At 42.0% G+C, this 24214-nt stretch overlaps 1 protein-coding gene across 1 annotated transcript; it reads left to right on the plus strand.

Annotated features, from left to right (window-relative positions):
• Positions 1-675: 675 nt before the first annotated feature.
• Positions 676-11304, plus strand: CAVIN2 (caveolae associated protein 2). The gene is made up of 2 exons (XM_071562372.1): positions 676-1268; positions 8743-11304. Exons 1-2 carry the CDS (start codon positions 876-878, stop codon positions 9535-9537), a joined length of 1188 nt encoding a protein of 395 aa, XP_071418473.1. The 5' UTR covers positions 676-875; the 3' UTR covers positions 9538-11304.
• The last annotated feature ends 12910 nt before the right edge of the window (positions 11305-24214 follow it).

Genomic DNA, 24214 nt, shown 5'->3' on the forward strand with positions numbered 1-24214 from the left:
ATTTTTAGTCATAAAATTAGAGGAGGGGAGGGGAGGTGATGCAAGGTGAGAATAGGTGATCTAAATTATTATTAAAACCTATCATAATAAGAACAATGAGGAGGAAAAATATTTATATTAATATCTTTTAAAAACCCATCTGGTGTTGCACAGGGTGCTCACTCAGAGGAAGGATGGATGGGAGATTTGATTCACCACATGTGAATGTTCTATAAATATGCTCATTATTATGACAATTATCATCCATTATTATCAGTAGGTTAATATAAATGTACTAATACTATATTATTGAATATTGTTATAGCACAATAATATGTGATTAATGTAATAACTGATATAGTGATTACACTAATAATTTTCTTTTTAAAAAGCATGTTAATATACGATAGTTGTAATAATTGTTATATTGATTATAGCAATAAACACTTTTAATTATTCTTATTAGTTTAACTCCGTCAGATTATACGACAGGCTTTAACTCCAGCTTACACTCGCAAACTTTCTCCCGGACCATCACTACCAATACGTTTTTCTTCTCCCCTTTTCCCAGCTCTTCCTGAGTTTTTCTCCCAACCCCGACCGCATTTTGCGGTATCTTCTGCCATCTACTGATGCTTGCGAGGAGGCAACTAGTGCGTTTCGCGAAGTGTGGGGCGAAAATGCACCCCTGGCTGCTGAGAAAGGAAGGTGAGACGGGCTGGGGGGAGGCCCCGGAGTGCCGGCCGCGGTGCTGGCCCGCCCCGGGCGGTCCCAGGCGGTCCCAGGCTGCCCGGGGCGGTCCGGGGCCGGGCTCTGCCCGAAACCTCCCCCGGGGAGGGGGAAGGCGCAGTCCTTAATAGCGGCGCCAGGAGCCACCGTCCCATCCCGGAGCAGCCATGGGGGAGGCAGCGGGGGGCAGCGCGGTACCCCCGCTCCCGCCGTCGGAGGCGGTCGGGGGGCAGGTGAACGCCCTGACCGTCCTGGCCTTGCTGGAGAAACTGGTCTCGATGTTGGAAACGGTGGAAGGTCAACAGCGGCAGATGGAGCAGAGGCAGCGGGGTTTGGAAGGGGCAGTGCGGGGTATTCAGGGAGACCTGGGCAAATTGTGCCGCAGCCACGGGGCGACGGGCGAAGCGGTGGAGAAGCTGCTGGAGAAGTCTCGGAAGGTGTGCGCGCACACCCGCGCCGTGCGGGAGCGGCTGGACCGGCAGTGTGACCAGGTGCGACGCCTCGAGCAGCACCACGCCCAGCTGCTCCGGCGGGACCGCTTCAAGGTGCTCATCTTCCAGGTGAGTGGCCCTTGCTCCCCGCAGCCCCCGCCCCGGCTCCGGGCCCCGCCGAGCTTGCTCTCGGACATGACGGAAAAGCCCATTTCTAACTCCTGGCAAACTTGGGGAACGAGTTGACGGTTTACTAACTCTTGGAAAAGAGAGACGTCTTTTTCCTAACTTGGAAAACTTGGGAGAAAAAACATCTTTTTGTCCTAGCAAACTTGGGGGAAGAGCTGTCTTTTATACTTAGTAAATTCAGGAGAAACGCCCACTTTTCTTCTTGGCAAACATAGGCAGAGCATGTTTTGCTAACTCTTAGGAAACCTGGGGAAAGCGATGTCTTTCTTGCTCTTGCAAACCTGAGAGGAAAAAAAGCTTTTTTTTTTTCTCCTAACTTTTAGCAAACTTTGGGAAAGAACCCTCTTTAACTCTTGGCAATCTTGAAGAAAGAGTTGTCGCTTACTAACTCTTAGCGAACATGAGGAAAGAGACCTTGTTTGCTAACTCTTAACATACCTGGGAAAGCAGCCACCTTTTATTCTCAGGAAATGAGGTGAAACAGCCATCTTTTACTAACTCTTGGCATACTCGGGGAAGGATTTATGTTGTTGTGTGTTTTGGGGGGCATTTAAGTAAATTTTAAGGGCCCTTTTTTTTTTTTTGCAAACTCTTGACAAACTTGAGGAAAGAGCCCATTGTGCTAATTTGTAGTAGAAATGCCCCCAAAAACTGCCATTGCATCTGCCCTGGGAAGCAGAGAGGGGCAGCACTGCAGTTCCCTGTTGCCTCACGCGCTGCTTCACTGTGCAGGCTGATCAGCTTATCAGGGATGAGCTAAAGATTCAGCTTAAAAACTCGGCTTCCTGGGAGTCCATCCAGTGATAGCAGCAGTTTGCATATTTTCCCCTTTTTAAGCAATGGTCTGGATAGAACACGCCATGAGCTTTAACTAAACACAGGACATGACTTTCACATATTTTAAAAAATACAGACCTCCACAAATCACTGAGGGAGGGAAGGAGAGGGAACATGTAGCTGGACTAGTCACAGCTCAGGCGCATCACCTGATGCTAAGCTTGTCACCTGGGCATTACATCTGTCAGTCACTAATTCTGCTCCTTGGGTTGTTGGGGTTTTTTTCTATGCAAACCATCCCAAAACAACAGAGTAGTTCTTAATTTTTAGAAGCTGGCAGGCCTGGTTAGTGCTCAGGCAATTCCCCCAGAAAGGAAGCCCCCACTTCCCTGCTTATTGTTCTCCCAAATTACAGTTCAGGCTTGTCAGGCCAGAAGAGGAGGAGCTGCAGCATGTTTCCACCCCAGAAGGAATGTGGAAATTATTCCAGAGACTGGGTAAATTAAAAGACACATGTTCTCTGCAGTTCTCCAAGTAATTTAAGCTCCATTACTATATGTCAAAACACTGCCATCTCCCAGTCCCCGTTAGCTAATGACTGGCTCCTGCCTCCAGCTTCAGAGGCCTTGAACACCTCCCGCGGGGTAGGTGCATCAGCGAGGCCTGGGGGAAGGCATTTCTGATACCTTTGAGCATGAGCCTTGCTGTTCCAACAATCGTCTTCCTCCAGATAACTCAATAGGTAGCACTTTAAAGTGACATAATGCAAAGACAAACAGAGCTCTGTGAGCGTGGGACAGTTGATGTTACCTCGGGCAGGACTCTCCAGTGGTAGCAATTTGTAGGCACTCCGTGAAAGCAACAGTAAAACTCCCGCAGGACGGTTTGAGTGGTAAAGCAGTTTCCCCACAGGGGACGGCTGGCTTTGCTCATTTCCTGACACTAAACAGTAATCCAAAGCTAAGGCCTATTTAAACCTCTGAACCGTTAGTTAATACTGGGTCCTAAAGTGCACGAAAGCAAAGCAAACAACACAGGTCTGTGTCCAAGTAAAACAGATAAAGAAAAACCACTGCTTCTCGAGTGCCCATCACTGGGCTGGTACCTTTCGACCGCAGGTCTGTTCTTCATTGCTTTTACAGGAATTTGGATGACTCTGTTCGCATCTCTCACTGGAAAATATGTTGCCACAGTGTCGGAAGATGAATTTAACCAATCTCAAGCTGATGCAAATTAGGAACACAAGTTTTAAAAAAGAAACATTCTTGTTAAATTCAGTTTAAAAAAAAATCATCTGTCACCTGGGAATTGCTCCTGGCAGTGGCCTGCTGCTACGTGGCAGTGTGGCTGTCTGGAAAACCAGGGTGGTCGGTAAAGCTCCCTGTGGCATGGGAGCATGGGCAGGGCCTGGGACTTTCTCCAGTGGAGGCTGGGAGGAAGGGGGATTTTCCACTGGGAAGCGGCTGCCAGTCTGTGCTCATATGCCTGTTGCTGACCTGACAGGTGCCTTACCTGCATGCCCACCTCCTTGGAATCTCCTTTCAAGCTGGAGGAGGGGGCAACCTGGTAGTTAGCAGGGCCTCTGCCTTGCTAGAATAATTGTACAGAGGAAAAAGCAGAAGTCTGGCTGAGTTTCTGTCCTGCCCTGCACAGGAATCCATGGAAAAACAATTGCAGGAAGGAGAAGTCACAGCAATGAAGCCATATCGATGCCAGATCTCTGTAAAAACAAAGGGGAAATCTGGATGTATGAGACTTCTCTTCAGCTGGGGGATTCTTCTTTTCCACAGAAAAAAACCCCAATCCCAGACTTCACACAACATGTTTCTCATTAGGACCAGCTTTTCTAGCTTAGGAAGAGAGCTCAATATGAGAATTAATTTCACATTTGTGATTCAATTCTGCATTCACTATATACCCTAAACTCTCTAATACTTGGTGGCTGCACTGAGCATAGTCAAAACACACGACTGAGCTCCAGCTCTGTATTTTATGAAACTGTGCTGCCACACTCCAGCATCAGCTTTCCCTCAGCATACACACTGAGAATGAACTGTGTTTAGAAAAGTTCAGCTATTTACATATTTTCCATTAAAATGCACTTAGTTTTCTCTCCCTAGACTGTGTGCATATATTTCTTTAATTGGTGACATATTTTAAGGGAGCTCCATTCCAAGCATTTGAGGATGCAAAAGTTATTACAAATGACACAGCAATTTAGCAAAACACTGAAGTGACTGTTTTAAAAAATCCTTGTTAAGCTTTGGCATTGTTCCCTCTATTTTGTTCTTGCCACATGATCAGCTTTTTGGTTCTGGTTTGGTGGGGGTTTTGTTTGCCTTTTTAGCTGCAAAAGCAAAATGCAAGATGAAACAGGCTCATGTTTAATTTCTCAATTAAATGTCATGTTTACTGGTTAAATGTCATGCAAATAGGACAGATAAAATAAGTCAAAATTGCAGCTTGAGGTCAAGCACACGAATATTCAAGTCCCTTTCAGATGGTGCTGTTGGTAAATCCTTCATGCTGCAAGAAGCAAGAATGAAGCAAGAAGAGGGCACAGGAAATTAGCCATTTGATTCTATCTTGTTTGGGTCACTGCATTAATCTTCAAACTCAAAAATGAACAAATGAGGGAAATAGAAGAATTACAAGCCAATAATGCTATTATCTAACTACTATATTTCCCACTGAGGCATTGCAGGAAGAATACTCTTCTATTGATTAATGCCAAAATTACCTCACATAGCTCTTCAGATTTGACCCAGCTGTGCTGTGGGAGGTCGGGGGGACGGTGCAGCCAACGCCTCAGCCTGCACAGGACGTGCAATTGGGCGGGTGGCAATTTCCTCCCCTCTGCCCTCCTCCCTCCCCAGGTCTGAAGAGCATGTATTTGTCCAAAAGTGGAGCTACAGCTGGTTTTAGAAGAACTTGTCATGTTTTGACCTATTCCGCATAGCAAAGCAAGTTTTAGACTAGTAATCATTTAGGCCTATAACAGCATCTACAAAGAACAGAGGAGCCTGGACTGGGAAAATGCCATCTCCTCTTCTTGAAGGTCATGACCTCCTACAGCAAATCTAACAAAAGTCCAAACCAAATCACACCAATTTCCCTCATACACATCAGAGATTTCACTCTCCCTGAGTAAATTAACATGTTCACTGAGGCCATCCAGTTTTGTAGTACACAGTGTTATGGATCTTATTTCTTTCTGGTAAAAGATAAGGGTGAGATTATGACCTACAGAAAAGTCCCAAGAATGGTTCATCAAAGCCACAGGGAAGGCACTGTTTTTAACTATGCAAGTATTACTAATATTAACAAGAGCTGTTTTACTCACAACTTCCATTATTCTGTTCACCTCCTACATAGAAAAACAAAATTTAGGAGCAGCTAGCTACCTACAGTCAAGCCCATCCAAAAAAAACCCAATGCAAGTACTGTTTTTGAACTCAGATGTGGAAAATATAAAGATGTAATGCTTTCTTAGAATTTTACATTAGATTAAGAAGAAAAGATCAAAGTTCTACTTTTTTTTTTTTGCATGGAAAATAGTTATGCAGTTTGTAACAGCTGGCATTTTTCAGTGTATTGTTCTAGTCTTCCTAAATGAAATACCAGACTGCTTGAAAAATGTATCAAAACAAAATACAGCTGTCATCTAAACTTATTAGGCCAAAAAGTTATCAATAGCCCACTTACAATATGTTATCAGTAACTGTGTTTGAAATAGAAATGTCTGTTCCACCACAGAGTATTCCTGCTATACCAGCCTTGTATTTTCAAAGCATTTTACTTAATTTATTTTCATTTGCATTTTAATAGTTCCTGTGATCCTAAGGTCTTTTAGAAACATGACATAGGTAAGCATGTCATTCCCATTTTACAAGCAGACAAATAGATGCCCGGGGCTGCTGTTTTTCTGGGCCATGCAGGAAGCTTAGACAGAGGAGTGGTGACTTGAATGCCAGTACTGCCTGATAGCCAAAGGCCACCTAGGAGCTGCTTTTAATTGAATCATTAGCTCATTATTATGTAGTATATTTCTGTTCTTTTTTTCTTTATAAATATGGGTAGTTTGACAGTTTCTCTTCTACTCAGTCAGAAATTTGATAAAAATTGAAATCAAATCTATGTCTGTATTCTTGTAGAGACTGCTTGCAGTACTTCAGTTTAATGTGAATAACTGTAGACAGAGCTAACCTGACCTTGAGAAGAGCTGCACAGGCTCATCTCTGGCTCAGACTGCACTGTGATCAAATCATATGACACCACTTTCCTAGATAAAATACCTTAAAAGTTTTAACCCATCTTTACTCTTTAAAATTAGAGTTTTCTATACCATTCAGGCACTTAAACCTGAATGTTCAGATGTCTAAAACTGTATGTGATTACCTAGGTTTGGAAAGAATGCTCTAGACATGAAAATTATGCTTTATATTGAGTTCTCATGCTCTGTGAAATAATTCAACACTGCACCCACTCATGTAATCCACATTTCATTAACTGCAGTGAAAATATAAATATTTGTACAGGAGTTACAGCTGGTTTCACTTAAAGCTGGTGCAGGTTTCCTTTGTTTTGTTATCTTGGTCACTGTTGCTGATAGTTTCAACAACATTACAGGTGTCAGGAGAAGAGTGTGGGCTTTATTAGATGTTTCACTGCAGGCAAAGGGCATGTAAAGCTTTGTCCGTGCCCGTGTATCTGACTGAGGCCACTGTCCCAGAAAGAAACTAAAGAAGTAAAGCATATACAAACCATCAAACAGTCATCCATTTCTTTTATACCTTTCATTACTATATTCTTGAGGAATATTAATCAACATACTTGAGTCACTGATTATATACTGTGTATATATGGTATAAAATGATTCTGCTCATCTACATTGCATATTCTTGAGTTCCAGAAGGGCTACAAAGTAGTCAGTACTACTTTGTCTTTAATTAGAATCACAGAACCAATTAAGTTGGAAAAGAACTCAGAGATCATCAAGTCCAACCTATGACCCAACTGTGTCAAACCATGGCATGTCCAGTTTTTCCTTAACCACCTCCAGGGACAGTGACCACTACCTCCCTGGGCAGCCCATTCCAATGTCTAATCACCTTTTCTGTGAAGAAATTCTTTCTGATATCCAACCTAAACCTCCTGACTGCAGCTTGAGAAGGCCATGTCCTCTCATCCTGTTGCCTGGGAGAACAGGCCAACCCCACCTGGCTGCAACCTCCTGTCAGGTAGTTGTACAGAGCTATAAGGTGCCCCCTGAGCCTCTTCTTCTCCAGGCTAAACAACAACCACATACAACATCCTTATACAGCCTTGACAGCAAATTTAACCCAAGGCACTAATTCTCTGCAGTGATCACAACTGTGTGCTCAGTCCTGAAATAATGAGCATGAACTTGGAAGTGCATGTGGCCTTTTCTCCCCTTAACTGCACACTCAGGCCCACTAGGGACAGATCTGAGACTATTACAACCATTTCACTCAGCACTTACTGCTTTTTGTACCTAAAGATAAATATGGAGGGGGAAGGGTGGGGAAGAAAATCCTTCCAATCCATGTGCCTAAGTGAAATGGCATGTACTGTCTGAAGGTGCTAAAAACGATAATGAATAGAGACTATGCAGATCTGAAGCTCAACAGTGCTGAAAGGAAAAGGAGCCTCATTTTCTTTGCATGGGCAGATGCCTGCAAAACCTACCACAGAACAGAGTGCTCATTGTGCTGCCTCTGAACTGCTCCTGATTGCAAAGCTCCTGTGCTCCATAGTTGTAGACACCCCTCGTTACAAGTTGCAGCTTCTGCCCTTCTTTAGCCTGTTTTGTTTTCAGATTCTTTCTTTGCATGTCCTTTCTTGGTTTTGTTTCTAAAAAGCAGTACTTTTCATGTTAGCTAGGAGTGACTACTAGTGTTTTCTATGTGGTATAATGTCTATTTCTGTATACCATAATTTTTTATTCTTATGTTTCAAGGAGTTGTCTTATTCATATTTTAATCTTTATCAACCGAATTTACTACCTTCTTTTTCTGTAAATAGCTGTAAAATAGGGTATATTCTAAACATCACAGACTGTTTCTCAGTATCAACAATCCATTTTTAACAGCAACATGCATTTTCCAGATACATGGCAAAAGTACATTTGGCATCTGAGATACCTCCCAGATACAACCAGCATCTCTGCAGAGATAGTCTTTGGCTGAAAAACATGAAAGAACTGTGGGGTTATGCAACTTCTGCAGGTCCACAGAGGGGTCTGCAGTACAACCTCCTTAGCCACCTTACTTTACCTTCTCCCCAGGGACAGGTATACAACTTTACAGCTAACCTCTTACTAAAAAGTACCTAATTTAAATGATAAGGAATGGAATTTCCATTCTGCACACATTCCTAGTCACTCTGAAAGAGAAATCTTATAGCTGACAGCTCATTAGTCTTAAACTTTACCATATAATGATTCAGTGGGCTTTGAGTAGCTTCTTACTAGTTAAATAAACTGAAATAACAAGCAATGTTCAGCTTTCTTCATCTCATCATGGGAGGGGGGAAAAGTAATTGTTCAGGGTTGTGCTTTGGTTATTTAATTTGTGTCCTGTGAACTATGATACTCAAATATTGTCAATATTTTCAGGAGGAAAATGAGATTCCTGCCAGTGTTTTTGCAAAAGAGCCTATTCCCAGCATTACAGAAGGAAAAGAGGAGCCTGTGGATGAGAACAAAACTCTGGAAGAAACCTTGCACACAGTGGAATTGGGTTCAGATGATGAAATGTTTCATGAGGAAGATGATATGGATGACAGTGCAGAGGAGAAAACAGAAGAATCGAGAGCTGAGAAACTTAAAAGATCCAGCCTTAAGAAGGTAGATAGCCTCAAGAAAGCATTCTCCCGCCAAAACATCGAGAAGAAAATGAACAAGATCAGTACAAAGATTGTGTCACCTGAACGGAGAGAAAAGATCAAGAAGTCACTTACTGTACATCATCAGAAGTCCTCTTCTTCAAAGAGTTCAGGTTTCAAAGTATCTCCCCTCACATTCAATGTGAAGAAAGGCCGTGAAGGAGAAAGCCCTGCAGAAGCTGAGGACAGACCATCAGAAACTGCAAGCAATGACCAAGCTGAGAATGAGGATGAAATGTCATTCGCCGACATGCACTCGGATATGACACCTACCACCTCGCTGACCGAGGAGGGCAAGGCAGTAGTTGATTCACTAGAGAAGGAAGCCAGAATGGAAGGCAAAGCCACGATGAACAACATCGAGCTGTCCATTGTTGAAGATGATGAAGAATATGGGATGCCTCTAGAAGTTTCTAGCCAGAAACTGTGTGATGAAAGGAACAACCCAGTTGGCGGGGAAATGGAACAATCTGATGAAGAAAAGACCCAAGCAGCAGCTGTCCTGCAGGTAGACCAAACAGCGTAATCATCCTGAGCCCTGCTTCACCTTCCAGATATACAGTTTCACTAAGAGAAATAACTGGTTTCATCTACACAGGCAGTAGCAGCAATTAAGCCTCTTCCATCCTTTTCTCTGCAGTGATAATTTATTGCATTGTGTTAGAACACAGAGTCAATGAAGTCAGTGTTGCTCTGTTTTAGGCCGAGCCACCAAATTTAGAGATGCTGCCAACTGGTGTAGGAGACTGTCAGGAAGAGAGTATGTCTAGTAGAAACAAGCTGGTCAGCTTTCTTTCTTATAGTTAGATCAGAGGAATGCATGTAGAATAGTCAAACCCCAAACATTTCTGTTCTCTTTCTTCTCTCAGTATTTCACAACTGTGAGTAGTTTTGTATGTAAATGTAGAAATACCAATGAGAACTTTTCGTTTCTGTTTCCTTGCTATGCTCCATGAATACTAACAGCCTCAGTAACTGTGCACACATGTATAGCTTGTCTGGGAACTTTGCTCCATGGCACTGTAGGACTAAAAGAGCAGAGTACTTAGAGAGCAAAGCTAAAAATTTGGTTCCATCCATTTCAGTGGGGGGAAGATTTTTGCCAATAGTCTCTTGCTACTCAGAAGAAACTAGTATGTTTAGGTGGAAACAAAAAGATACTTTTCAATCTATCAGAGTTATGGAAATACATTAATGATGAGCATGAATGTGTGCTCAGGTGCTGTACCTTTAAGGGTTCAGAAACTGAAAAGAAAAAAATAGGAGTTTGACAGAAACATGAAGATAGTCTGAAGAAAGTATGAAATGTTATGAAATGTAAAAAAGCAAAAATAAACCCTCACAATATTAAATCTATACTCCCATCTTAAAGTATATATACTCTGATAACACTAATTCTTAGTCTTTGTAGCAATATATTATCAAACTTCACACCTGCACAACTTTGTATCTCAGAGTATTTTGAAAATAGCATAATTTATCTTTTTAATAAACTACTTCATATATAGAGCTATATCTACACAGAAGAGCTAGATAATTACAGGGATGTAAGGACAATCTTTTCAAAAAGGTTAAATACCCTTTCAGGCATGTCTAAAGGGAACAATGTGCTATGGATTGAACTTCATGGTAGGGATGAGTTTATGTAAGTATGAGTCTGCAGAGCCACAGGATTTGATTCTCTGCTAATAACTTTCATCAAAGTCACCTCCCTGCTCTCAAAATTATTAGTCTGTAATTTTTCAAGATTAATTGAAAATGAGAGGCTACAAGGTAGTTTGTTCACTATGAATGTTCATTCCTGTCACTTAACAAAGGTAAGGGGGAAGGGAGGAAAGGGAACCACAATGCCCACAAGTCACCTTACATCCTTGGTTGTTTATGCAGTGGGTTATTTTTATTTTTATATATAAAAAAATTCTACTGATACTTAACATTGCACTAAGAGGTTGCTTCCTTCAACTTGTATTTAGAATCACGAATTACAGGGAAAATGAAAGCTAAAGCAGAAATACCATTATGAAATAATTAACAGGTATTACTGCACAGGGGTAATATCTGTAACCAGTAAATCACACTGGAAGTTAGTCAGTAAGAGCTTAGTGTAGGCGAGTACTATTAAGAATTAAGCTCTTAAGTATATGGTATCATATAGGAGATACTGTTTCTAAGAAAAATCATGGTATAACTTGTGCAGCTATGTTTTTATTTTGTATTAACTACAATGGATTTCAATAATTTTTACTTGTAACTAACTACGAATATGACAAATAAAAGCATAATTTAAAACACAGCCATGTCAGTCTTTGGGAGCAGCAGCCTGAGAAGATGGCAAAGATGAAATTTAAAGGTCAAGCATTTATTACTTCATTTTATGTCCCCATTGTACCTATACCATTTCCTTTCTCATCCTATGCTGTTACTTAGCAATGCAAACACGAGTGCTTTACTTTCCAGATACTTACCAGATTTTTAGCCCATCTAAATGTAGTCAGGCACTTTCCAAAATCTGATAGCTCCATCTGCATTTTTCATTGGACTGCAGCATACTCTTAATACTTTAAATAGTCCTGAAAGCATATTTATATTGAAGTCTATATTCTGTTTACACACACGGATAAACTCATGTCTTCTAGAGTGCCACATAGTCTTTAGCAGGATTAATTTTACTGACAGACCAAAGAAATCACATTTAACCTTTATGTAGCAGCTGTCAACCTCCTGCAGCCACCAAGCACTAACCAGCAACCCCAGCATGATGTTTACATTTTGTTTCGGATATGCCTGGTTTGTTTGTCCTACTAAGCTTCAATTCAAACAATACCCTGGCCATGCTTTATCCACTTTTAGAGATGCTGAAAGGAATCCCATGCACAGTGTTCTAAGAGCATTACAATGCCATCCAGTAAAATCATTGGAAATGCAGATACTGAGCATCTGCGAGAATTAACTCAAATATCCACTTCAGAATACAGTACACACAGAGCCATCAGTTGCAGGGCTAAAATTAAACATTTTTCTCCATCACAATTGTACATTTACAAGGACAGGCGGGTCTGTAATCCTAACAAACAAAAGAAAGCATGCTTTTCAAGAGAGAAAAATATTAATTCATGAATGTCTGCTTTTGTGCTATCCTATAAACCAGTGGATGAAGCAAGCTCAGGATTCCAAGATGTCCCTCAAGCTGTTTCCTTCCCTTGCCTTCCATTCTCGAGGCCTGACTGAAAACATCAGTCTGCAAAACTTACTGTTTCAGAGAGACAGAATGTGGGACCACCAGCACGGTATTCTTTCACGTATCTCAAGTATGTGCCTGGATCTTGTCAGGCTGGCAGATGTCAAGCATATGCAAGGGTATTCCATGATTGTGCTGACAGGTTTGTCTACGTAATTATTTTTTTAAAAAACCCTCCTTGTTTATACTTCCTAACACAGTAACAGTGAGCTCCACTTGTCCCATTTTTCCTTGGAAGACCTGACCTGTTAGCTGTTGCACAGATTCAGAGTTTGACCTCCACTGAAATCGGCGGGAGCTTTTCACAAAAAAAAAGGGTGTGACAAAGCCCTTATCGTATAAATATTTAAACTAGCAGCACTCAGCAGCTGCTGATACTTCCATTTTCAATGACAGAAAGCAAGCTGACATTTCTGTGCCCTTTTAGGGGAAAGAGCAAAGAGCATCCCATTGACCCCCCACGTGTTAATCCACGAGCTGGCTCCTCTGTGAAAAGGCGCAGATAGGGGTTTTCTGGACCATTTCGCTGTCAAATAGGAGAGTGCAGGGAAAGCTGTCATACAGGCCTGACTGAAGCATGTTCTGTCCCTAACAGGCAGAAGAAAGTAAAGAAGAAAAGGATCAGAAGATAAAATATAACTGACAGCCCTTTACACGGATGCAATGAAACCCTTTGTTGTTGTTGTAGGCTGTAATGCCAAACAGCTATGCCACTAATGACTGATAGTCACACACTTAAAAAAGAGGTAAACTCAATTAGAAAAGTAATGGCAATTTATTAGAGGGCAAACTGTTCACAAGGGGAGTCCAACCCTGAAAATCAATGAAAAGCCTTCAGCTGGCTCAAAGGACCCTTTGAGCCATACAATGGTTTTGGGCCACATGTACAACTCCTGTGAGCCGTGTGCATAGACACAGGACATGAGAGCTGTGTATCTCCCCAGTCCAATCTGCTTAGCTCATCAACAGAACAAAAAGTTTACTGCCATCAGCATGACAGATGAAGCAATGTGGCAGAAACGAAGGCTATACCCTGCTTTGCAGGATTAATTGTGAGCAAAATTTCTAGCTAAGTTCAGAGTGCAAGGTCTAAGGTGTCAATAACCATATATGATGGAGGAAGTGTAGCTCCAACTCCTGAAAATCAAGTCAGGTATGCAGGGGGAAAAGTTTTACTGTGACCCATTAAGACTGAAGCTCACTCTGGGTGTCAAAAGGAAGGTGTCAGGTAGTTTTCTTGCAGGCAACGAAAACTATTCACCCATAGCAAAGCAAAGCAAGCACGCAGCTGTTTGGCCCTGGTCCTGGTCAGGGTTTTGCCCAGGCAACTAAACAACGGGCAGGAAACAACTGCCAGAGCAGGCCGGAGGGTGCTGACTCAGCACGTAAGTATCTGCCGTGCTCTGACTCACAGCCCGTGCTTTCTCAAATAAACGGAAAAAGGCTGATAGCCACTTTCCACCACTCTAAACTGCTCGTTGCCACGGATTTGTTTCAGGATCTGTATTTGAACCAGCATCCACTCCAGGCTAAGTCTAACTGCATGCATAAAGAAGTTTCAATCAGCATTCTTGCAGCTGTTGGTGGTGGCTGATCTTTTCGTGCCCTCCTTTAGATCAAAATGCCTTTTTTCCTTTCCTCTCACTCCACCAAGTCATTTGTGTGAGTGAAGTACACACTAATTCAAATTAGGAACTCTCTTTAACTGCAGGTTGAGAACTGATAATCAGTGTCATCTTTAATGTTTCTTACATGGTTATCCCCTTTAATGGAGTGTGCTGCAGTAACTGAGAATAAATCTGCTTTGGGTTAAGCTAGAGATTGTTATTTATTTTTCTTTCAGATCAGAGATTAATATTGCTCTATGACCATTGGCACTAACCTCTTTTTCCATAGCAACACTAAAGAGAGCATAAACTATGAGTCATAATTTCTCTCTGGAGGACTTTTTTGTAATTATGATCATTCCACAGTTCCTAAAATATGTTAGCTGATATATAGCTCTGGTATAACAGCTTTGATTTTCCTTCATTTGAACACCAAGACAGAAAGAAGAGACTTCTATGATTTTCTCTTTCTCAGGCTGAGCTAAACACTACACAAAGTATCAAACATTCATTATTCATTGTAACCATGTGGCTCCTAAAAACTCCACAGCGATGTTTTCCTGGTAAAGGTGGAACAGGTTTACTCGCTTGCCATAACCTTAAACAATACTGACCTTCTAAAATAAAACTTGTGTCCTTCCCAACATGGTTAGTAAATTGGGGTCTGAGAGCTGGAATTGATCCAAACTGGAAACTGCATTATACTGGGTGGCAGCAAAGTTGCACACTAGCATTGCTCCTCTGCCAGTGAATAACTTTAACCTCTCCATTTCCTTTCCCACAGAACACAGGAGACTGTCCAAATTCAGTAATAATGGTGATACTCTTTCTTCAGTGAAAATCTGGCCTTGAAGCAACTTGTCCCTGCAGATCCCTGGAATATCTCAGTAGATTATCACAGCAGATCACACAAGGGATTGCATGACTTTGTGTGTGTGTGTGGCTGTGTCCTACATTACCCTTATAACACAGTCTGCTGAGTACAGGTGCGAAATCCCCAGAAAACCTGTAGTGCCTGTTGCATGAGAGTCATTAGAAAATACAGTTAGCAAACCCAAGGACACACACATTCAGTAAACAGTCATAATTCAAAATGGTGAGACAGAACAAGCTTGCATCTTTTACTGCTCTGTAGTGTGACCCCAACAGGTAAACCAAGCCCAGACTGCACCAACAGAAAGGAAGGGATACATGGCTCACTCTCGCCTTGCCAGTATGAAACTTCACATACAGGCTCAGGCTTGTGTAGGCACACAACAAAAGACTTGTCTACTCCTCCTTAGAGGTTTGCAGAAAAACCCCTGAACCTTCAAATTCCTGAACATAGGGAGCAGAAGGTCATTGTAACCCCTACACCATCAACTCCAGCGAGGAGACTCTGGCTTTGTCTTCTTTACTCTCTCCCACCAGGCTTAAGCTGTGTAGAAGTGCGGGTGATGGGAACTGTGATGGATACTGAAAATGTGCAAGACAGTGTTAGGAACAAATAGCACACAAGGGATGTCTACACTGCACACCACATACACATGCTCATTTAGATCAAGTACCAGGCACAGCCTAACTGCAGAAACATAACACCATTCAAGCAAATTTATCTTATTTCTCAGCTACTTAGCTCCTGATGTCCTACACTATTCATTTAAAGGGAGTTTCAGCATCTTTTCAGTGCGCTGCCAACTACAGTTATATATGCCCTTATATTGCTTGTTCCTTCTGACATGCCTGTAGGCAAACGAGCCCCGTGAGGGTGACAACATGAGCTGCATTAACCAGCCTCCTGGTCCCTGAATCATTACAACTCAACACAGTGCTGTGAGAGACATGGAAACAGGGACAGTGAGAACTAGTGGTAAACAAATAATGAACACACGGCAGTTGTCTGCGTTTGCAGAGTCAATTGTCACTTCCACACGATCACAGTGAAAGCTGCACACACTCTGTGAGTTCTCAATAACCTTCATTTCCCTACAAGGTTTACTCTTCTATTGTTCCTGATGGCTGCAGATGGAAAGTCAGAGAGGAGGTTACGGCTGAAAACGTTGAGAGGTGACATGTCATGTAAGACCTGTGTAAACAGATCCTAAGTGAAATTGAAAAGAAGGGTGTTTCTGTTGGCATGCTCAGGCATAAGCTCTTCAGAAGAATGCCTGCGTCCTCTGTTTGCCTCTGCACACCTCTTCAAAGGGAAGGCAAGCTGCAGGACATGGAAGCAGGCATTTCTGGATTAGGCTGAGCAGCACTGAGATCTCAATTAAAACAAGATCATGTCATGCATAGTGTTTACTATGTATGACATAGATATGTAATATATATGACATCCAGTTTAAAATAAGTGAGAACCTGGAAATGTTTTAATGGATTTTGGAGTGCCTGTAAATTCTTTTGCTAAAAAGCACAGGATCCTACAAATCTAATCCTAAAAAACAATCCATCAGGGTTTGGTGTTTTTTTTAAATCAGTTTCTATTACTTCTTAATGATACAGTAGTTGATATCCAGCTAGGAGTGGAAGGAGGCATTAAGACAAGAAGTGTGTGGGAGGAGAAAAAATAGGAAAATATGGGTAAGAAATGGAACAGTGGGATGTGCATGAGAGAAGGAACGTGTGAGGGAAGGAGTCAGTAGGAAGGGTGGGGAACTGAAGGAAGGAGCTGAAAGGCTTCTGAGAAACACCGGCAGAGTGCCTAGAACAAAGGCCTCAAAAGAAAGGATGGGACAGAACCAAGAGGCACCAACAAAAATGGGGGAAAAGGAAAAACAAAAGTCAGTAGGGTCTATAGTTCAAAAGGATGGAAATGAGAGTAGGGAATCAGAAATTACTGTGTGACAGCTGCCATGTGAGAGACAAAGTACCCAAAAAGACAGTGAGAAAAGAGCAAAATATTTATCATCTCTCTACCTGCCAAAATGTGCTGCAGAGGCAGTGCCCAGGATTTACAGCTAGAAGTGATGTTTACTGTGCAATGTTGTCAATGCTTTTTGTTTTGCTTAGATTTTTTGTTTGTTTGTTTTGTATGAGAAAAGTTATTCAGGAATAGGCAAAAACAACATCTTACACAGGTTGAAATAGCTCAGCCTGAGCCTGCAGAAGCCCATGCTGGGAACAGCATCTTCCCAGGTCTGCAGCACAAGCTCACAGATCACCACACATTTGCCATTTTTATCTGCTTCCAACAAGGCTTGGGCAAGAGGTCGGGGGGAAGAGCAGAGATGCGGGTGACAGCAGGATGGGGTCTCCCCTGTCCAGACATTTAGCTAATTCCCCACTGAGTACAGACCTCCTGCAGACAAGGGGCAGGCAGGATGTGCTAGAAGCACTAAGGAACACACTTCCAGCAGCTGGATTTCACTGACAGATCACTGAATCCTAATGCTTTGCTGTAACAGAGCCAGTGGGATTGCTTTGCTTTTGCAAACAGGTTTTTGGGAAAGCAAATCCAGCTCTCCTCCTCTACCAGGCCTCACCCCCTTGATTTGCCAAGAAGTCTGCTATATTAAGATATGAGGCAGCCATGCTGGCTGGGCCATTTCTCCTTCATGCTTGCCCTCCTGTGGGAGTTGCTCCATTCTCACGTATCTGCTGAGAAACAGCTTGTTCTTTCTGGCTTTCCTCAGTTTCTTTATTTAGTGGTGCCTTTCTACCACTTCACACAGTGGAAGCCAGGTTCTGCTGTGACTCCAGAATAGACCTGCCCAAGTCCCCTTCTCACCATGCATTCCTCAAAACAGGAGCAGCTTTCCCCTGCTCCAGTCCTAACATCTCCTAGTTTGTTTCCTGATGTTTTCTTGTACTTTTCCAGAAACTCCCCAGTTTTCTATGTAACTCTCTCATAAAATGAAAGGCTATACTATGCATTCTTGTTAATGGCTTACAGGATGCAGGTTAATAGATACTGGGGTTTTAATGTCTATGATACTAGGATCATTTTCTATGCAGAGGAGGAAAACATGGGGACAAATGACAACAAGCTTTGGAGACAACAGAAGGAAAAGCCTCCAGGGATTAGGGTTCTGATCTTCAAAAGGAAAAATGTCTCCTTACCTATTTATTTGCTGCAGTCAAATTTCAGTGCCTGAAAAGAAAGTCTCCTTCTACAGAAGAGAGGAAGGAGAAGGTGCATTGAGATACAAATGAGAGTGGAAACTCAAGAGCTGCATGGCTTGCCATACAACTCTACAGTGACATATATGCATGTCATACATGTACCCATATATATGCATGCACTTATGTATATACATGTCACACGTGTACCTCTATATGCAGGACCTGCACGTCCATCCTTACTACTTAGTACAGGGATTAAAGTGCTAAACCCTAAAAAATATTTGGCATCCAAGTCTTAGTAGTTTTGAAGACATCTGTACACCTATCACTCTTTCTATAAAGTAATAAAGACAAAGTTCCTTAAAAGTTTTCCCTCTGGTACTTCTGAAAATGCCTGTGCAATCACAGTATTCAGCATCCAGTCTGAAAACTAAACAGTTTTAGGGTGTTCCCTTTTGCATGATGTGACAGTAGTGGGAGACTAACAAAATCAGTGTTTATAGAAAATCAGAAGCAAGAGAACTTGAATTGGTGCTTCTTGATCATATATGATCTACTCAAGCTGCAGCTCTAATAGGAGCAATTTCATATTACTGAGAGTGTTTCACTTTATAACAATTTCACAAAATCACTTTGCAAGTCTTTCACATGCAGTTTTGTGCAATATTTTTCAGGCAGAGGCAATGTTCACACTAAGACAGACACAAGCTCTCTCTGCCTGTGCTTCAAGCCAACTGGAAGACATGTTAATGTCAGATGTTGCCCCAAGCTAATATGCCACATCTCTTATTAGCTGAAACGGGGCACTGCACTAACTGCATCCATATGGTGTCTGGTCAGCTCAAAATGCAGACAGGGTGAGATCATCTCTGCTTGTACAAAACCTCTTGGGCAATGCAGACAGAGAGTTTTGCCTGCATGAGCAATGCAGTGGCAGGGGGTATTAATCCACTGTTGCTCCATTACTGCCTAATCTACCTCAAGTAATAGACTAAAATAAATCTTCAGACTATAATTTTAAATAAACCAAAAAATCTGGTAAATGTTTTACCTGCAATAAGTACTGAAGCCAGAGGTAAAAATATCAACTCGGAACTCAGCTGATTTGCTTGTTACAGCAGAAAGCATGGTAAAAATTCCTCTCTGATGCCATCCTATTGGAGCAACCTGAAAGATTATTTTGGTTCTGTAAATCCAAATCATCACACAATACAGCCCTTGGTGTCTGCTTTCATTTTCTTTCTACAGGACCCAATTTGCGAGCAAAGAAGACATCAGCTAAACTCTGCAGGGGTTTTCTTCTGGTCTAGATCCTCTGGGAAAAGTAGCATGAAATATTGCCTGTGGACTCAGCAGCAAGGCATGTGCCTGCCCCTCCATGACACAGGGCCCCATCCACTGGGGCCCTGGGCAAAGCTCACAGTCACATTTATCACCAGCAGCGGTTCTCCTGACATGGCTCTGCCACCCAGATGACAACAGCAACTCCAAGTGGAAGAACTGGAAAGATGCTTTTCTGACGTTCCTGAGATCCACAGAATTCAAAAACCTTACACAGAATAATAACTTTACATAGGTAATGATGAGACTTAATCCTACTCCTGTATTCCCACTGTGATGGAGACATTTTATTCTTTAAGATTATATATTATTCAGTGAGTTCTGCCATCTGACTCCAAATACTATTTTCACCAAATAGTACAGCTGGCCAAATACTGCAAAAAAGCATTAGCTGAAAAGGTTATTTGACAGGAAATAAGGTTTCCTTTTCTCCACCTAATGCATTCCAGCAAGTTCCAGCTACATTGCTTCCTCCCAGCATTTAACTTGACAAAGCATGTGGTGAGTCTGGCAAGAACCTGAAAACCTCAAATGTTCATGACTATCAGCATTAACAGTTGTTACTGTTCTTATCTCAAAGCTTGCCCACAGTATGAAATGCTTTTTTTCTCACTACTAGAAATTTCTTTTGCACAATAATCCTCTTTTCATACCATCATGATATTTTCAGACTTTCATAAAATACACTTTTCTTTTTTGAGGGGTTGGTGATGAGGGAAGGTGGGGTCCTGACATTCCTCAGCAATGGCATCCTCTGTTTCACCTCTCATTTTTTTCCATCTATCCTGACCAGATAGTATAGTAAGAGTCCTTATGCTGCTGCTTGTCTTCAAACCTGAGTTTGTATATGACATAATCAGAAGTGCCATTTTCAGAAACCAAATCATCAGTGGTTAAACTGAGCGACAGGTAATTATTGGGAGATTAATTATACTTTTGTATACATGGATGCAATTTTGGAATGAACACACTGAAGCCAAGGGAGCTGTGTAAGCTCTGTCGATGCTGTGTAGCAGAGAAGAGGAATGTGGACCAGATCCCTTGCCCACAATTCTGGGATTGCAGAATTCTTTCTTGCAGGAATAACAGAAGCCCTGTTTGAACTCCTCCAAGACAGACTCTTTAGTACCTTCAGGACTAAAAGCTTGACCTGAGAAGCCAGCTGATGGATTCAAATCATCTCCAGAATGCTTTGCATTTGATTAAAACCAAGATCCCCCTCTTTGCTATAACCTCCCCAAATACTTTAACTACGTAAATTAGACTTTAAGAGAACTTTCTCTGAACACTGATTGAACACATATCTGCAAGACATTTCTTTGGATTCAAGGTAAAGTTCCCAGATACTGTTCTGAGGAGTATGATATACAAGATCTTAATTCTCACTCAAACAGTTCCAGTTTATCTTCAGAGAGGACTAACTCAAATATTAGCTTTTGGATTTGATAAGGGACACATTAAACAAACATTGATGCCTGTATCATAAAAAAGCTGGCGCTCAGCCAGATAAGTGGAGCTCTGTCTACAAGTTAAGTATTACTATATTCAGGTTGTGCTTGCAGTGGTATTTTCTTCTATTGCCTGTATTTTCTTCAGTAGTGCATAAGCATAACTAATAAAGTATCTTACAGGGAGATTCCAATCACCCCCAGCACATGACAAATGAGACATTTCTTATGCCAGCTCAGCTGCACATAGTACTCCCCTTCCCCCCGGAGAACTCCAGTAAGAACTGCAGGTCTGAGATGCCGTTTTATTGCTTCATTATCAGGCAGTCATGAAAGACACAACACTTTAATTGTTTTCTATCCATGAGATAATGAATTACTCCTCTCTCTAAAACAGAGAGGCAGCAAAAGAAGGAACATGACTACCCATTTCCTTTTTCATTCCACAATTACAGCAATTGTCAAAAAATATGACTAATGGAGAAATCAATGTAAAATTTGGTAATAGCTTAGCACTTTTGATATTGCAAAAACTCTCACCTAATAATCTCAATTAATCAGCCTTATTAAAGCTGATTGGTTCCTTGAAATTAATGGTGCTTCCTGTGGACTATGCTGCTTCTCAGTATGAATTAGACAAGCAACAAATCCCAGCACTTTACAACAAAATTTTGAAGTAGATCTACAGTAATTCCCAAGGAGTTTCTTCTGATTAAAAAATAAAAAAGCAAAACCAAACTCAGCCAACAAACTAGAAAAAGAAGTGTAAGAAAAGGTCACAACAGAAAACAATGAAAGTTTCCACAGGCATTTACCAACTTCCTTACTCTGCACCACGTAAACGTTTAAACACACACTTTACCAGATCTTCCAAAAGATAACAAATAGTTCCCTTCTTGAAGATAAATTCCTCATCTTCTTAAATCTGAGTTTTACTTCAGTATTTTCTGAAACCACAGGTACAGCCTAAAAATGCCAGAATTTGCCACTGAAATGTACCACCTGAATGCAGCAACACTTTTGGAGCTTGGCTTACAAACTCCTCTTCCCAGGACTCAGCTTTCTGCTGCTCACATCCTGAAAGAAAATGCTGAAAGAAGTTATTTTGCTCAGGTTGGCCATAAATACCAACAGCTCTGTCACTCATTTAGGAACTAATGTATTTTTCCATAAAACAAGAAAAATACCAAACTTCTACCAGTCCCCAAGGAAAGGCCCCCTTTCATCCCAATCCTGCTCATAATCAGTTCCCTGCACAACGGGGCTCTGAACTGTGACTGTGGCGCTCAGATATTACCACAATAAAGAGTGGAAACAACAACAGGTTTGGCCCCAAGAGGATTGCATCCAGACACTTGCCTCACAGCGATAAGTGAGCATCCAAACAATCAGAGACACAGACAGCATTGCTCTCAGAATAGTTCCTGTGTTCCCAAGTCTCACAAGAGGTAAAGGAGATTCCTCTCTCTAGGGCCACTGCTAGGCATACACACTTCCCTAAGCCCTGGCTCACCCCTGGCCCTTGTTAATCAGCCTGCCCTGCTCCTCAAATAACTCAAAAGGGAAAATGCCAGCTCAGCTCTGCACTCTTTGCCACAGATTAGTGTGCTCTCTCTCTAATCAGCCCCCAGGTTCAACAGCATGAGCTGTACCTGAACACTGCCATCTACATGGGGAGCACTGCTGAAATGGGGCATTGCTGAGGAGGGTCAGCTCACAGGGAAAGCAGCACTCTGTTGCAGAAAAACTAGCTCTAGCTTAGAGTCTAAAGCAGCAAGAAAGAAAGGATGAGTACTGTCTTTTCCCCAGGCAGTCAAGTATCCATTAGAGAGCTATTTCCAAAGGTTTAGGATAGACTGATATCTGCCAGGTGATATAAAGCCCCAAGCATTCTCAGCAGATATTGTTTCACAAGCAGGTAAATAAGCTTCCTGCAGCTGCAGCAGCACAACACCCAGCTTTTGACACCCACCTAGTAGAATCACCCAGCAAGATGTACTTTGCTTAAGGGTACAGAAGGTCTGTTCCCACAGGAGAGTTTTGCTTCCTGCTTTGGGAAAACTAAATAGGTTGATTATGTCTGCTACAGGCTCATAAATCCACATCAGCTGCTGCCTTAGGGACAGCCATTGCTCCTCTGGGTGATTTTCTTCCTCACTTAAAGAAGATGAACAGCTGGTTACGTATATCACAGCTCCAGCGACACACTTATCCATAGCCTTTGTCACTGAAGGAGCAGGTTTGTGTCATTGAGACCACAGGAGCGCAGGAGGCAAAGCAGAAGCAGCTTGTTTTCTTTTGCACCAGCTTTTTCAGGTCAGAAGACAAAATGGTAGACAGAGCAGGCATTGGTAGTTGGCTTCCCAAATAGAGCCAGAAGCAAACCAAAGAAGACAAATTTTAAGCCTGCTTATGTAATTGTAATTTGTAAAATAATTGTAATTTGCACACACAGTAAAATAAACATATACTAAAAACCAGCATAAGCCTAGGTAAGATAAAGAGTCTGTGTTGAAGACAGAAGGCTGTTGCAGAGTCTGTGCCTCACAACATGCAAGTTTCCCATGCAGTGACACAAGGATCCAGTGCCAGGGCCATGTCACACAGCCAACACTGTTGCTCAGGATGAACAGCACCAATGGTGCTGTGAGTTTCACATGTTCCCCATGGCATACCCTGTAACCCACCCCAATTCAGCCACAGGGGCGGCCTGTATACCACCTGCAAGCAAGCAGCAGCAACCTGGGCAGTGTAGTGGTAAGTCGCTGGCTGTGTTCAGTCATCTGGATCACACACTGCCCAGTGCAGCTTCTGATCCCCAGGTTTTGTCTCCAGGGTCAGCCTTTACAAAAGGCAAAAAGATTAATCATCATGAGCAGATTTAGTAAAAACAGATCATCACAAAACTCCAGGAGCTACACGGATCCTAATTTTTCTCCAACACCACATATAGCTCCACTGATACCAACAGAGATACATCAGCTCATACCCACTGAAAATCAAGCACAAAATGAATTAGGATAACACTGACATTTAATAACTTGGTGCTTATAAGAATTTTTTAAGACACACAGTTTCAGATGCATAAGGCAAGTGTGCAAGGAATATAAACTTCCTTTATACTGTGCAGAAGTATTATCACACGAGTTCTCAACAGTCTGTTCTTCCTTTCATAGCTGGACGTGTCAAACAGACCACAGCCAGCAGATAAGAAATGCCTACAAAATCAAAGTGCAGATTAGAGAGGCAGCAACGGCAGCTGAGAGAACCATCTACTGCAGCTGTGAGACAGATCAAGGGAGCTGAGAAAAGCTAAGTGCAGTTTCAAACTTTACATGACATTCAATCTATTACATAAATATATAGGGCATTACAAGGCTGTGAAAACACTGATTTTTCTTTCCTGCTTGTTAGCCATGGACTCTGTGACATCACCTGTGGCCAGCGCTGCTGCTCCCGATGCCAAAAGGAATGAACATAGAGCAAAAATAAATTGGCCTTTTCCCTCAGCTTAGAGGGGAATGT

Source organism: Pithys albifrons, chromosome 8, assembly GCF_047495875.1.
Source record: "Pithys albifrons albifrons isolate INPA30051 chromosome 8, PitAlb_v1, whole genome shotgun sequence".
NCBI classification, from domain to species: domain Eukaryota; kingdom Metazoa; phylum Chordata; class Aves; order Passeriformes; family Thamnophilidae; genus Pithys; species Pithys albifrons.